Here is a 13,050-nt window from a genome sequence, read left to right as displayed (position 1 = left end):
AGACCTACCAGCAAACATCCTGTAGGGAGGAGAGAGTGCTGCTTGTCCAGTGGGAGCTGGAGGCACAGATGCAGCTTAAACATGTTCTTGGCATGTTTTACTACCTCTGCAAGAACAGTTGCTCAGGTCAGGTTTCAGACTGTTGCTATTGCACGCACGCATCAGGATGAAATTTCAAACTGTTGGTAGGGTACTAATCCCAGGCAGCCCCTGACTGCTGGGGGCAGGGTTTGGGTTCCTGGGGGGCAGAGTTTGGGTTCCTGGGGGGCAGAGTTTGGGTTCCTGGGGGCGCTGGGCCAGGCCCAGCCTGCAGGGGGCGCTGTGCGGCCGCTGCCGCCCCTCAGGGCCGCACCGGCCCGGCCCTGCCGGCGATGCAGCCAGAGCCCCCCAAAGCCGATGCAGCCAGAGCCCCCCAAAGCCGATGCAGCCAGAGCCCCCCAAAGCCGATGCAGCCAGAGCCCCCAAAGCCGATGCAGCCAGAGCCCCCCAAAGCCGATGCAGCCAGAGCCCCCCAGACCCGCTCCAGTGTCCCCAGAGCAGCCGTGACAGAACCTCCCGGGGCACGGGGAACTAGTACACACACTGCTTTGGCTGTAGCAGGCATGGGGGCAGACAACCCCATTTGAAAATCTCTTCCTATGTGCTTTGATAAGAGGTAGGGATGAGGAGGTTTAACTCTGGCTTTAAAGCAGCCGGACTTTTGCTGGCCCTGGCCAGCTCCTGAGTTTGTCTATTGGTTGACTTGAACGAGATGGAGGTCAGGAAGCGTTTTCTCGACAAAGGCTGACTTTTGCAGCTCTTCCTCTGCAAAGAGAACTCCCTTGCAGCTCTCAGCAGCCTGCGAAGGAAGCAGAACCATGGCACGTCCACGTTCAGTGCTGTGGGGGGCTCTGCAGGTCAGTGGCCAGGCAGAGCTGTCAGTTCTATCAGTTGTAGCAGAAACAGAAACCTTCCTGTAGGTACTTGTGCAACTTTCTAAACTGAAACCTGGAGTCACTCACTGGGCTGGTATGTTTAAGCAAATGTTTACTTTTCTCAAACAGATCTGTTTCTTGGTGGCGTGAGCATTTGAGAGGAAAATAGCACATATTATTTCTCTGTCTGATGTTGCTTTTAATAGAAATTTTCATACACAGGGAGAGTTTTAACATTTGTATTCCCAAAGACCCAGGCATATTTTGACTGCATGGTGATTATTATTCTTTCTAGACCCATGTGTTAGCTGCTGCATATTAGCTTATAGCAAAGCACAGTCCATTACTTATTGCTGCTTCTACTTGCTGTGTTATTTCCTCTGCTTTCATCTCTGCTCAGTGAGAAGATTATCTGACACATCAGCTGTGTTGATAGGCTGGACATTTCCATGGACAGCCAGCGAAGCACAACTTGAGTTTGTGACCACCCAAGGAAGATCCAGATTTTGGGACCCTCAGACTGTTCCAGGCAGTAAGAGGAAGACTTTGTTTTGAAGCAGAGTATTTCTGTCTCTTACAGCATTCAGTGTTTTAAACAGATGTTCTGCAGCTATAACTTCTAGACTATAGACTCTTCCACATTTTTCGGCAGATCCCTTACAGTGGTGGAGTGCAACAAAATGTCTTGGAAATGGAAACAGGTTCAGGACCCTTTCTATCCATGTAATCCTGAGAATCTGCCTGATTTCTTTAGTGCTACATTTGGGAAAATGTCCACTGGACTGTCTATACTTGTCTGTGCCTGTTGCTTGCTCTGCTCAGTTTTGAATGCTGTGACTGGGTCAGCTTAAAATCTTCCCTCTAGTGCTCAGAATAAGCTTGACTTCCTCAGTCTTAAAGCAAATACTAAATCCAGGGGCTGGCCTCATTTCTCTACTTTGCAGACTCCCTCAGGTTCACGTAACACTCTTCAGCGAGGATCTCCAGGGCCGGCAAGACCTTTGGAGGTGCCGTCTCAATGCTGACTGCATGAAGCAAGGCACGTTCCTCCAGATCCAGCAGGGTAGCAGGTGTTCTTCCTGTGGGCTGGGGAGGCTCAGCTGCTGCACGAGGCTGGTCAGTCAGTAAATGCAGCCTCATGAGAAGCTGCTTGCCCAGACAGATTCCCTGAAGCCTGTTCATGAAAGCTGCTCCCTGGAGGTGTGTCTTGCACCCAGGGGCCGCCCCAGAGCAGCCCCACACCTACTTGCTCCTCCCACTGTGGGTGGCTGCAGTGTCTTCAACAGCCTCCTGGTTCAGGGCTGCTCTTTAATGGACAGGTGAGGCTTTTGCTTTTGATCCTCCCACACACACTGGAGTACCCGGACTTCGGTCTGGGAAAGCGCCTGGCCTGTGGGCAGCAGCTGCCTTCCGGGTACCATTTCCCAGTGAGAAGAAATACTGAGCTCTACCTCTGCCCTTGTTGAGCAGCTTGGAGTATGTGTACTCACTTTGTGCTGCACAGTTGCAGCAGTGGTGGACATTGCCTTAACCCCCACCAATGTTTCCAAATCTGGCCTGCTGATGAACAGAGACAGTTGCCATGTCATGCAGATGGCTTCAGATCATTTGAAGCCTTACAAGAGCAGTGCTGTAATTGTTATACTGGCTTGGCCTCCATTCATGTTTGCAAGAATTTAGGCTAATAAGAGGGTATAAAAACGTATTTTCTCTGAGATACAGCCCTTATGGGAGAAGATCTGTCTTGAGAGTGAATCCATTTTTCAGCAGATGTGGATCAGGCCCTGGACACCACCAGTTTAAAGCAGACTTTTCCTCTGAGTATTCGCCGTCACTGTTTTACAGCAGGATATTTATAGATGCAATTTTCTTGGAAATCTATAGAGGAGGACTGGAAGTTACAGAGAACTTTTTAGTCAGCAATTTATGTTCCTGAGGAAATGCCTTAGTAGGGTTTAGGAAAAATGCCTGGGGAAAAGGCTGTTTGCCAAAGGTGCCAGAAGCAATGTGCATCCTCTAGTGGTTCCTGGCATATGAAAACCTGGACCTCAGGCACATGCTTCACAGCAGCTGCTGCTGTGTCATATGGGTGACATACTTTGTGCTGCTGGTCATTATTTCCTTCTGTAAGCCCTCTGTCACTCCTCTAAACTATGGCCAGAGTCCCACCAGTCAGTCTTGCCTCTGGAACTGTCAGAGTGCTGTTGAAGTTCTCCTGAGTGAAGTTGCGGCCTGTAAAGGTAAGTAGCAACATCGGCAGGAGTGAAAGGGATGCTGGTGAGGTCTCATCTCTCAAAAGGAGCTACAGTGACTTGGTGAATGTTTTTGCATGCAGACTTGGGTTTTTGTTCTGACTGAGCTGACCAGGTAGACCTGCTGTTCCATAGCCTTTTGGCAAGTTGAAGGCTTGGTGAGGAGGGGACAACTCCTGAGTTATCTTGTTAGTTTATAAAGCAGTTGCAAATCTGCTCTTTACTGTTCTTTTCCTGCCCTGTAGAAAAGTACTTGCAGGAATAGTGCAGAGCAGGGAGAGGATTGACAGAAAACAGATCGGGTCTGGGTGCAGGGTCACCAGGCTGTGTGGGCTGGATATGACAGGCACAGAGGATGGCCCAGCCAGCTGCCTGAGAGATGTGATGAAGTCTTCCTTTCAAGTAACAAGTAGGTGCCTCACAGTTACCCTGTGTTGCAGGCTGCTGGAAGGGGCATTGGTGGGTTCTCTCCCTGCTGTTTTTCCTTTCTTTTTTTTTTTTAACCAAAACGTAAACCATTGTCTCCTGAGCTGCCTTTTCCCTGTCTGAATGGTGACAGGGAGTCTAACAAAGGCATCTATCCATGGATGAGTCTAATGATTTTCCCTCACACTGAAGAGGAAAGGTCACCATTATCTGGGTGTTGTCAGATGTTCCCTCTGCCTAATGACAGGAGTGTGTCCATCAATCACAGCATTGCTGTTTCCCCAGCTGTGGCTTGAGAGCTGGGAACAGGAAGATATAAAGCTTCCTGGGAGGTCTGCAAGGCTAACAGAAGAGAGGATCTCTCAGGCCTTCAGGAATGCAGCACTGGGTTCAGCCACGGGTGAGTTGTGGTTTCCTGTAGGTTTGCCTGATCATGAAAACTATAGAGGATTTCCTAGAGAGGGTGAGGTGGTAGCCCTGTAGAGAGAGTTGTAGCAGTGTTTATTGCAGGGTTCATTCATCTTTATTTTCCTCATAGTGGGGGCAAAGACCTCAGGAACTGGAAGAGTAGGAACAGTGCCCTTGTCCTGTGAGAGCTGTATGCATGCTGCCCGACCTCTCAGCTTCTGCAGCTGTAACTCATCCCACTTGCTGTCATATTTAGCTGTGACTTGCTGAAAGCAGAGTAATTGGCAGCCTAACTTTTCTTGTAGAAGAAAAAACTGGTCTTGCTCCCTTTGGACCATGTTGCAAAGGACTGTGCACATCTGGACTGTGCACATCTCTACTATGCACATCTGGATTGTGCAGTGCTGGTAAGAGATGTTACTCAGGTCAGTGCCTGTGGTTTTCTGCTAATGTGGTCTAGATGTGACCTCTTTCATTGTTCAGATGTCTGCTTCTGACTGTTTTCTTCAAGGCTCCGAGTCAGACACTGCTCATAGCAGTGCTGTGCTGCAGGTGGAAAAAGAACATACAGCACTCTTAATTTTGAATGCAGGGTCACACAGGTCTATGGAAATACAGTTTTGGAAAAAGCAACCAAAGAAAGCTCTTAACTTGTTTCTCTGTGATGTCTTAGGATAAAATCCAGGTCCAATCCTGTTCAGTCCTGGTCCACAGCTATGGAACAATAGCTGTGAGGTCTGTAGGCAGCTCTGGTCATTCAGCCAAAGGCCTTCCTTTATCATCCACAGCACAAATCATCTGACTTGTCAAAAATTGCTGGTGATCACACTGTAGAATGTGTGTTGGGACTCATGGGCTGAGTTCTGCAGGCAGCAGAAGAAAGCGTGATCCTACCAGAAATACCAGAGAGCTGGACTTGGTTGTCGGCCTGTGTAAACTTATTGTGAGGTCCCAGGGCAAAAACAATTCCAAAAAACCTGGAGGAGAAGGTGCAGTTAAACCTTTTCTCCCCAAAAGTTACCATCCTCTGTTTGTATTGCTCTTAAAACTTCTATCTTGACCAACTATGCTTTTCATCAACAAAAGAATGCCCCTTTTTATACAACAGGGAACACCCACTGGTGTTCCCAAGGACATCCCTGCAAGCTGTTCTGCTCCTGAACTTTTCCCTGTATGACAGACTAGCCACATTTCCTTTCTGTAAAATCATGCTTGCTTGGCTCCAATACTCCTCACAGGGCCAGCAAACCCACCCAGACTTGGCAATTGTCTTGCAAGAAATCTGTTGCTGGGCTGATGTGGTCCAGCATGGCTTGGGCCATGTTTCCTTGGCATCTTCAGAGCCTGTCAGAGGGAAAAAAAAAAAAAACCCAAACCCTAAAAAATCCCCAGGGCTATGTCAAACCAGAACAAGGGAGAACTGCTGTCACTCTGGGAATGTAAGAAACAAAGTTTGCTCCCAAGAACTTGCTGGGGAGGGGGGTTGAATAAAATCCCTACTGAGATGCCTGGACCCAGATCTAATTTTCCTAACCGCACAGGGTCAGTCAAAATTGCAGTCTTTATGCAGACCCATAGCTTTCTGAAGCTTATTTTCATTCAGTCTGTGTATCTCAGAATAATGTGAAGGTGCTCCTCCTACCTCAGTTGTTGGCGGGGGATGTGGAGCATCGCAGCATGAGTGCTGGACCAGGGAAGTGTGCTCTGTTACTGCCCCTCGGGGGATTGCGCAAGAACAGCACCCGCCTCTGGTTTGTGTGAACTATTAGCTGAGTAATGCAATCTCCTTTTGAATGTCCTTCCTGTTCTAGATCAAGAACGAGACATGCATTGGTTAAACGACTTACCCGAGGTCACAGAGTAAGTGACTCATTGGCAGAGGCAGAAATTAACACCTGATATATTTAAATTCCTGCTTCCTAGACCCCACAGCTACTGATTTCTAGTGCTCTTTCCTCTCCCAGCCTTTATGCCTCTTGCTCCCTGAAGGATTTGTTACATGTGCGATTTCCAAGGTGACAATATGACCACTGCCAAGAAAATGAGATGCCTGTTCTTTGCTGCAGACATCTAGTGATATACAAAAAAGCTAAAGTTTTATTTCTTATCTTTTTGGAACATTTTACCATGTCATGCCCAAGCTGATGCAATGTCAGCATGCCTCCAGAATTGTACATGCTGAAGGTGTTAACCTGTCCTCTGATGTTATTTTCTGGTTTTCTAGAAACATCTTTGCTGCAGCTTCCCTGAAATGGGAATGCTTTGTCCATACCCCGTCTTAGTACAATAGCATAATTGCTTGCAAAAAAACCCCCAAAACCAGTGGGTGGGTTTTATAAATCCCAGTTCAGTGTTCAGCAAGGTATAACATTTGTTGTGATCAATATTTTAGAGCAAGCCTCTTTTGATTAAAAAGTTACAGTAAAGCCTTTTGATTTGTACTGAATAGCTAGATAATTCACAGGAGTAGCTGTAATCTCTCTAAACTTCTTGCATTTCGAATTAAGAAGAAATTACAGGGTAATTCTGTAGAGAGGTAGCATAGCCAGCTGGATCGTGTTCCTTAGGAGCTGCTGTACTGGCAATGAAGTATTTTCTGTTTTTTAATGGCTCCTGAGGTATGCTGGAGTCAAATCCAGCAAAAATATTGGTCTCCTTTATAATCTACTTTTTATGATAATCTTTCGATAATCTGGTGGGTAAATGCCAGCAGTCGGGGCTGAAGAGTTTTTGGTTTGATAAGTCCACAGAAAGGGACTGTCGGGTGTGCGGCCAGCGCGAGGTGCCACAAAGAGTGTGGCAGGAGATGAGGGTATTGTTATGAGCGGCACCTGCCGCCTCAGGGCGGCCGCTCGGCACCGGCCACAGCCCCGGCACGGTCCGGTACAGCCCTAGTACAACCCCAGTACAACCCCAGTAAAGCAGGCACAGTCCCGGTACAGCCCGGCACACCGGGCCCCGGACCGGGGATGCGCTGACACCGTGGTCCCGGGGAAGCGGCCGCCACAGGACTCGCCCCAGCCCCGCCCGGTGTGGCCGCCTCCTGCCGCTTCTGGGGGCCGGGCCGGGCCGGCTCCTCCGCCCCGGCGCTCCGCCGCAGCTGGGGGGGGGCAGCGGGCGGCGGCAGCGCAGGTGGCGGAGCTCCGAGGCCATGGCCGGCAGTCCCTGCTGGTTCCCGGCGCTGCTGCTGCTGCTGCCACTGCCACCGCCGGCCCTGCCCCGCCGCGCCTCTGGCTGCGCCGCCCGCGGGCTGTGCTGCCCCGGCCGCGACGCCGCCTGCCTGAGCTCCGGCCGGCGGCCCGACGGCTCCACCGGGCCCTGCTACTGCGACCAGGCGTGCGCTCGCACCCTCGACTGCTGCCACGACTACGCCCAGGCCTGCACAGGTGAGGGACTGCGGCCGCGGCCGCTCCCGGCCCCGGTGCCCCCGAGCGGACCAGCCCCCTGCTCGCCTCGGGCTCTGGCTGCGTGTCCGGGCACCACCGGGCTCAGTGCGTCTTGTGGGGTCGGTGAAGGGGCCTGGAGGAGAACTACTCAGAACTGCCCAAGAGAACTATGGGACAGGTCTAAAATAAGGTTGTGCTGAGCTATGTCAAAAAGTGTTATTTCTGGAGCAGGCATTTCACTGGCATCATTCCTTTAACCTTCCACATCCCCATTTGTTGCTCTTCTTCCAGTTATCCCCTGTGTCGTATCTCAGTGGAGTGCCTGGAGTGGCTGCGCAGAGCCTTGTAAGACAACCTATCGTGTCCGGATGAGGCACATCATTCAGGAGCCCAGGAACGGGGGAGAAGCATGTCCTGCTCTGGAGGAGAGGGCTGGCTGTGTAGAGTACTGGACTCGGCAAGGAACAGAGTGCCAACAGTCCCTGAGTAAGTCCATTGAAAAGTGTCTGGGTAGTTGTGGGGAGGACTCTGGTTTGGGTCAGCAGAGCTGATTTTTACTCTGTTTGAAGAATTGTTTTTAGACACTGGGATGTTTGCCATGGGCCTGCCTGGGCTAATTGAGAACTGAGCTCTTCATGCAAGGGCTTAGACACATCCTTCCCAGGACAGTGTTGGAAGTGGTACCTGCTATTTACTGTGATCCACTGTGTCTCAAAAGTGAGATGTTACAGGTCTCCTGTGCTCTCACTTATACAAGTGTAAATCTCTGAAAACTTTGGTAAGATTGGCAGATTTATGTCTGTTTAAAACTTCTGTAAGTGGGTGTTGAACACTATTTTTTTCATTTTTATGTATGTATTTTTTTATTTTATGAGTTATCTGCAAAAAGTCACAAAAGAGCAATACCTCTCAAGGCCGAGATATGCCTTCTCTGCACTGGAGCAGAGTGCAGGCAAGGGAGACCTCCAGATGGTTTCTGGAGAAAAAGCCTGGGTTCAGTTTGTTCAAATCAGGTTTTCATGGAACACCTTTATGATTCTTTTAGAAGAGTTGCTTGTCATTTTGGTTGGTATTTTGGGGTCAAAATCTGTCCAGTCTGGATTACAGCTGCAAGTGACTTCTTCAAACCTGTTGAGAGCTGGCATTAAGTGAATATTGCCTCCCCCTGTCTTTGGCTGTTCCTGTAAGTAGGCTTACTCTGCTCAGGCAAAAATCTGTCAGTTATACAGATTCTCTTCTGAGTGGAATGGTTGACAGTGATGGATAATATGAAAATACAAACTTAGAATTGTTTTTGTTGCCTGTTAAAGATAAAACCCTATGACATTAAAAGCTCATCTTTTCTGTTTTGCAGACATAAAGAGCCTTAGAGCAGCATTGCCACTGATGCTCTGTACCCTTTCTCTTTGGTATACACAGTCCCGGCATTAATAACTACAGGAGGGTTTGGAAAAGCGAGGAAGAAAAGAGCTGCAGCTGATGCCAGTGAAAGGGCAGGGTAAGTTGGAGGCTCAGCTCAGGGACTCAGCCATATGCCACCTACAGAGTCTCTCTGGTTGCAGGAGGGAGATCATCACAAGGAAAACCTTTACAGACCAAATCATAGCTCCTGTCACAACCTGCTCTATGAAACCTATTCTAAGTAACTGAGAGGAGATGATAGAGGAAGTGTGGCTCAGCAAGTGGGTACCAGACTTGGAATTAGATTAGTCAAATGCTTGACCAGTCTGTGTCCCTACTGGTAAAAAAAGATGCCAGTCATACCTGATATTTTTTATATGTTAGCTGAAAGCATCAACAGAATAGTTTTATTCCCTATTTAACCTTGTCAAAATGCAGGTACACCACGTGTTCTGTTTTTAATGACCTTGGATGGGGGGATTGTTTGGTTTGGTATGGTTTGGTTTCTCTTAGTTAGTGATCTGTGGTCTCGCAGGTGAGTGTGGCTCTGGCAGCCCGTGCAGGGCCTCCCCTGGTTTTTGAGCTGACCCGCCATTGTTCGGTTGGCAGGTACTGTGTGGAGTTCCAGCTCGTGGCCATCACGCCGGGCTGCCTGCACAACCACCACTCATACACTCGCTGGATGCATTACCTCAGGGAGGGCCACACCATCTGCGTGGAGTGTCAGCACCCGGCTCTGCACTCCCCGAGTCAGCATTGCTATGGCGATGGCACCGGCAGCCAAAAGTAAGAGTTTTAGCTCTTGTTTCCATGTTGAATTTTTCATTCTTCTCCCTTGTTCCGCTTGTTTCAGGGTCGCAGTGCACTGCATGCAGCTCTCTGGAGCACTCTATATATACTAACTGCTTCTTGTTGCGTACCATGAGTTTCTTGCAGAATTGAAATGATGTGGTGAAGCTCATGTAATAAACCAGGGGCAGAGCCAGGAGTGCATGTGGGAATACCTGCACTCAGTCTGCTAAATCTCACTCACTTTAGGGTGGCACAGTTGTGGAGTGTAAAGACACTCCAGCCTTAGTTCTAAGGTTAACAGTCCTGTCAGATGTCAAATAAAGCCAATTCTATTTCTGATTTTTTAGCACTGGGGATTTTGTTTCTACGGGTGACCCTCTATGAGTACTTCTGGTGAGTGGTAGCTGGCTTAGGAACTTGGGGTATGTGCTGGCATCTGAGGTGAGATGGAGGTACTGTTAAGTCTCTGCACATTCAGCATCCTTACCCTTGAGAACTGAAGAAGTTTTGGGGTGATAGATGGGGACCACCCAGGTTGTACAAGTTAGGTAAGCTCTGGCAGGGATGAAGGATGGCTTGAAGCTGGGAAACACATCTGGGGCAGAGCCAGCAACAGAGAAGTCCTGGCTCCCAAACTCTGATGGTCGCTGGAGGCACAGTCCAGCACTGCCTAATCCTGGTACCTCCTAATCCCATTGTTTGCTTACTAAAGGCACCTCTGAAACTGACTAGCAGCCCTGCCTGAGAAAATCATTGCCCATCAGTGTTGGGCAGGAGTATGTTTCAAACTTATGTAAAGGTTGAAATAAGCATGTTTGTTAGAACTAGGAATTCTAAAGTGGGATTGTCAAGCCTCAAACACACCATGTTGCACTGCCAAAACTGCCAGTGATGGCCTTTGTGTGCAGGATTTTTCTCAGTCTTTCAGGAAGAGGAAGTCACTATAGAGTTTTTTCCTTTCTTCCTCAGTTTGTTATGTAAGATTTTAGATAAGGAAGGAGAAAATCTTAACTGCTGTGGCCAAGAGTAGCTCTTACCTGCATTCAACATGTAAGTTATTATAAAAGCTTACGGTAATGTTATTTTAATAAAACTCTGGAGCCATCCAGGAGCATCAGATGAAGTGAAATAAAAGATATATTCAGGAATTCATTTCCTCATTGGGCTGCAAAAAGAGGGGATAATGTCATCCACCTGATCTGCTGAAGAGCAATGTATGTGGAATGGAAGCTCCAAAAAAAAGAGCACTGTATCCTGTGGGAATGATCCTCAGATGTTGGCAGGCTGAAGACTGGAGAGAGGCAGCAATAATGGAGTTGGGGTGAGTGGTTCCCTGAAATCAGGACTCAGCCCACATCTCAGCAGATATCTTAAGTCCATCCCAACTGAGCAGAGCCTAGAAATTGTTCCCAGAGTCCTGCTGTAAGATGAGCTGGTGGGTCCATGTTGTTACAGATCTGTGAGAGCCAGCAGGGAAGCCAGCTACTTGAGAGCTCACATGTTTAAGGAGTAAAGGTAAGGCTGCCGCCCAGAGTTTTGGAGGGTGTGGAATTGCTCTGTGCACAGCCAGCTTTGTCTGAATCCTCCCTGTGCAGATTCTGGTATTTTGAAATGACCCCAAGCCAAGAGGAGAATACAGCAAGCCTTTTCCAACCATGTGTGATGCATGAATCCCAGCTCTCAAGCATGACACCTCATTAAGCCAAGGGCAGGCATATCTGGAGCAGAGCAATAATTCCAGTTTCTGCAGAACTATAAACCAAGCAGAAGTTAGGGGTCTTTGGGCTATCTGTGGGCAGCTCTCTGCATAGGACAAGAGTTGATCCAGTTGTGGTAGCTGTGCTTCTCCGACGGTCAGGGCTGGGAGATACCGATGTGAGGAATTCCCTTAAACCACTAAATGGTAAAATCTGGGAAGGGGCACAGTGCTACAGAAAAATGTCTGTTCCTGTCACTGTTAGGTTTTACTTCACATTGGTACAACCTGTGGGCCTCACTGTGGCTGCTGCTGCTGCTGCTTTACAGTGGTAGAGAGGCAGAACCGGGCCCATGGAGTGAAAATGGATGTTCTCAGACTAAATGGGATTTACTGGGTGATTTAAGCCCTATTGTACCTCGTGGTGACTGCCCTGCAGTGGAGGTGCAGCTCATTTTCTCTCACCTTCTCCCTGTAATGACTGTGTTTCAGGAATCAGCTGTTGCACTGGCAGGCAGTGGGGAACCATCGATGCAAGGGAACCTGGAGGAGAATTCGCCAGCTGGACACTTGTTCCTGCCCTTCTGTTCACAGCTTCTTGTTCATCTGACTTCTCCTGGCAGTCCCAGCAAGCCCCAGTGTGCGGCAGCAGCAGGAGCCAAAGCAATGACTTCTCCATGTTGGAGGCTTTGCTTTCACTGCCTTTTCAGAGGTTGCTGGCTGTACAGGGACACCTGGAATCCTCTCTCTCTGTGTGTGCTCCTCAATTTCCAAAGAAATCAGGCTGGCTGGGAAGTGCTGATCTCTTTTTTCCCTGAATCTTGTCTGACCTTGATGACTTCTTGCAAATTCCCTCTTTTTTGAAAGGAGTGAGGATTTACCAAATAACAAATCAGACAAAAAAGGCCATAAGAACTCAGGTTTAATTATTCTTTTTCTACAGTCTCAATGAGGAATCAACAATGCAGAGTAAATTAAGTGCCTTCTTTTTGTGGCAACAGCATTTTGTGGATACTTCCTGCTCATGCTTGTGTATCTGTTCCTTCTATTTTCACCCTCCCTGGTCTCATAATTTCATTTGACCCCCAGTCTTACAGAGGGTTGATCTTGTGCTGCTGAGGTAATGACAGAACTTCGAAATGTGTTTGTCAAATCTGAGGATAGGAGGTACCAGGGACAAACTGGCCCTTGGAATTCAGGTTCAAGGAACATCCCTGAGTTGGTCCAAAATGCAATACAGTCCTTGGGCTCCAAATAGGAAGTCAGCTCAGCTGTGCCAGGAGGGCTGACTATAGCCTTGTGTTTTTGACTGGGAAATACTTGAAATATTTTCCTTATATTCTGCTGATTAGTATTCATACATTTCTATAAATGAAAATAAAGGAGACTGGAGACCTTCTCCCAATGTCTGTCTGTTTGATTAATCTGTGTGGTGCCATCTCTTTAGCTTCTTAACCTGTCTAATTTGTTCCAGACAGGAACTTGCTGCAGGGTGAGGTCAAGGTCATTGCATTTGTCATGCCCAGGTGAGTGGCCAGGGCTGGCTCCAGCAGTGAGTGTTAATGCTCAGCTCCACCTCTAGTCTGGAATCGGATCACAAACCCCTCTAATAACCATGCTGAAGGTCTTGCATGGAGACATCAAGGAGCACTGTGGGTTTGTGCTGCAGATGCTGAGGTGTGTGGTGGGCCATGAGAGCTCTGGAAGCGCCTCATACCTTTGGCCAGTGCAGTAGGGATTTGAGAGCAAGGGTCTGCTTCTCATGGTGTGTTACA

At 48.5% G+C, this 13,050-nt stretch overlaps 1 protein-coding gene across 1 annotated transcript; it reads left to right on the top strand.

The window, feature by feature from the left end:
- The first annotated feature begins 7,145 nt into the window (after positions 1-7,145).
- LOC309579379 (somatomedin-B and thrombospondin type-1 domain-containing protein-like) lies at positions 7,146-12,579 on the top strand. Its single transcript, XM_082292659.1, has 5 exons — positions 7,146-7,386; positions 7,678-7,872; positions 8,806-8,884; positions 9,397-9,573; positions 11,768-12,579. Exons 1-5 carry the CDS (start codon positions 7,152-7,154, stop codon positions 11,883-11,885), a joined length of 804 nt encoding a protein of 267 aa, XP_082148785.1. The 5' UTR covers positions 7,146-7,151; the 3' UTR covers positions 11,886-12,579.
- Positions 12,580-13,050: the final 471 nt, after the last annotated feature.

This window comes from Coloeus monedula, assembly GCF_965178545.1.
Source record: "Coloeus monedula genome assembly, chromosome: 17".
NCBI classification, from domain to species: Eukaryota; Metazoa; Chordata; class Aves; order Passeriformes; family Corvidae; genus Coloeus; species Coloeus monedula.
This window is presented reverse-complemented; position numbering and strand designations above follow the sequence as displayed.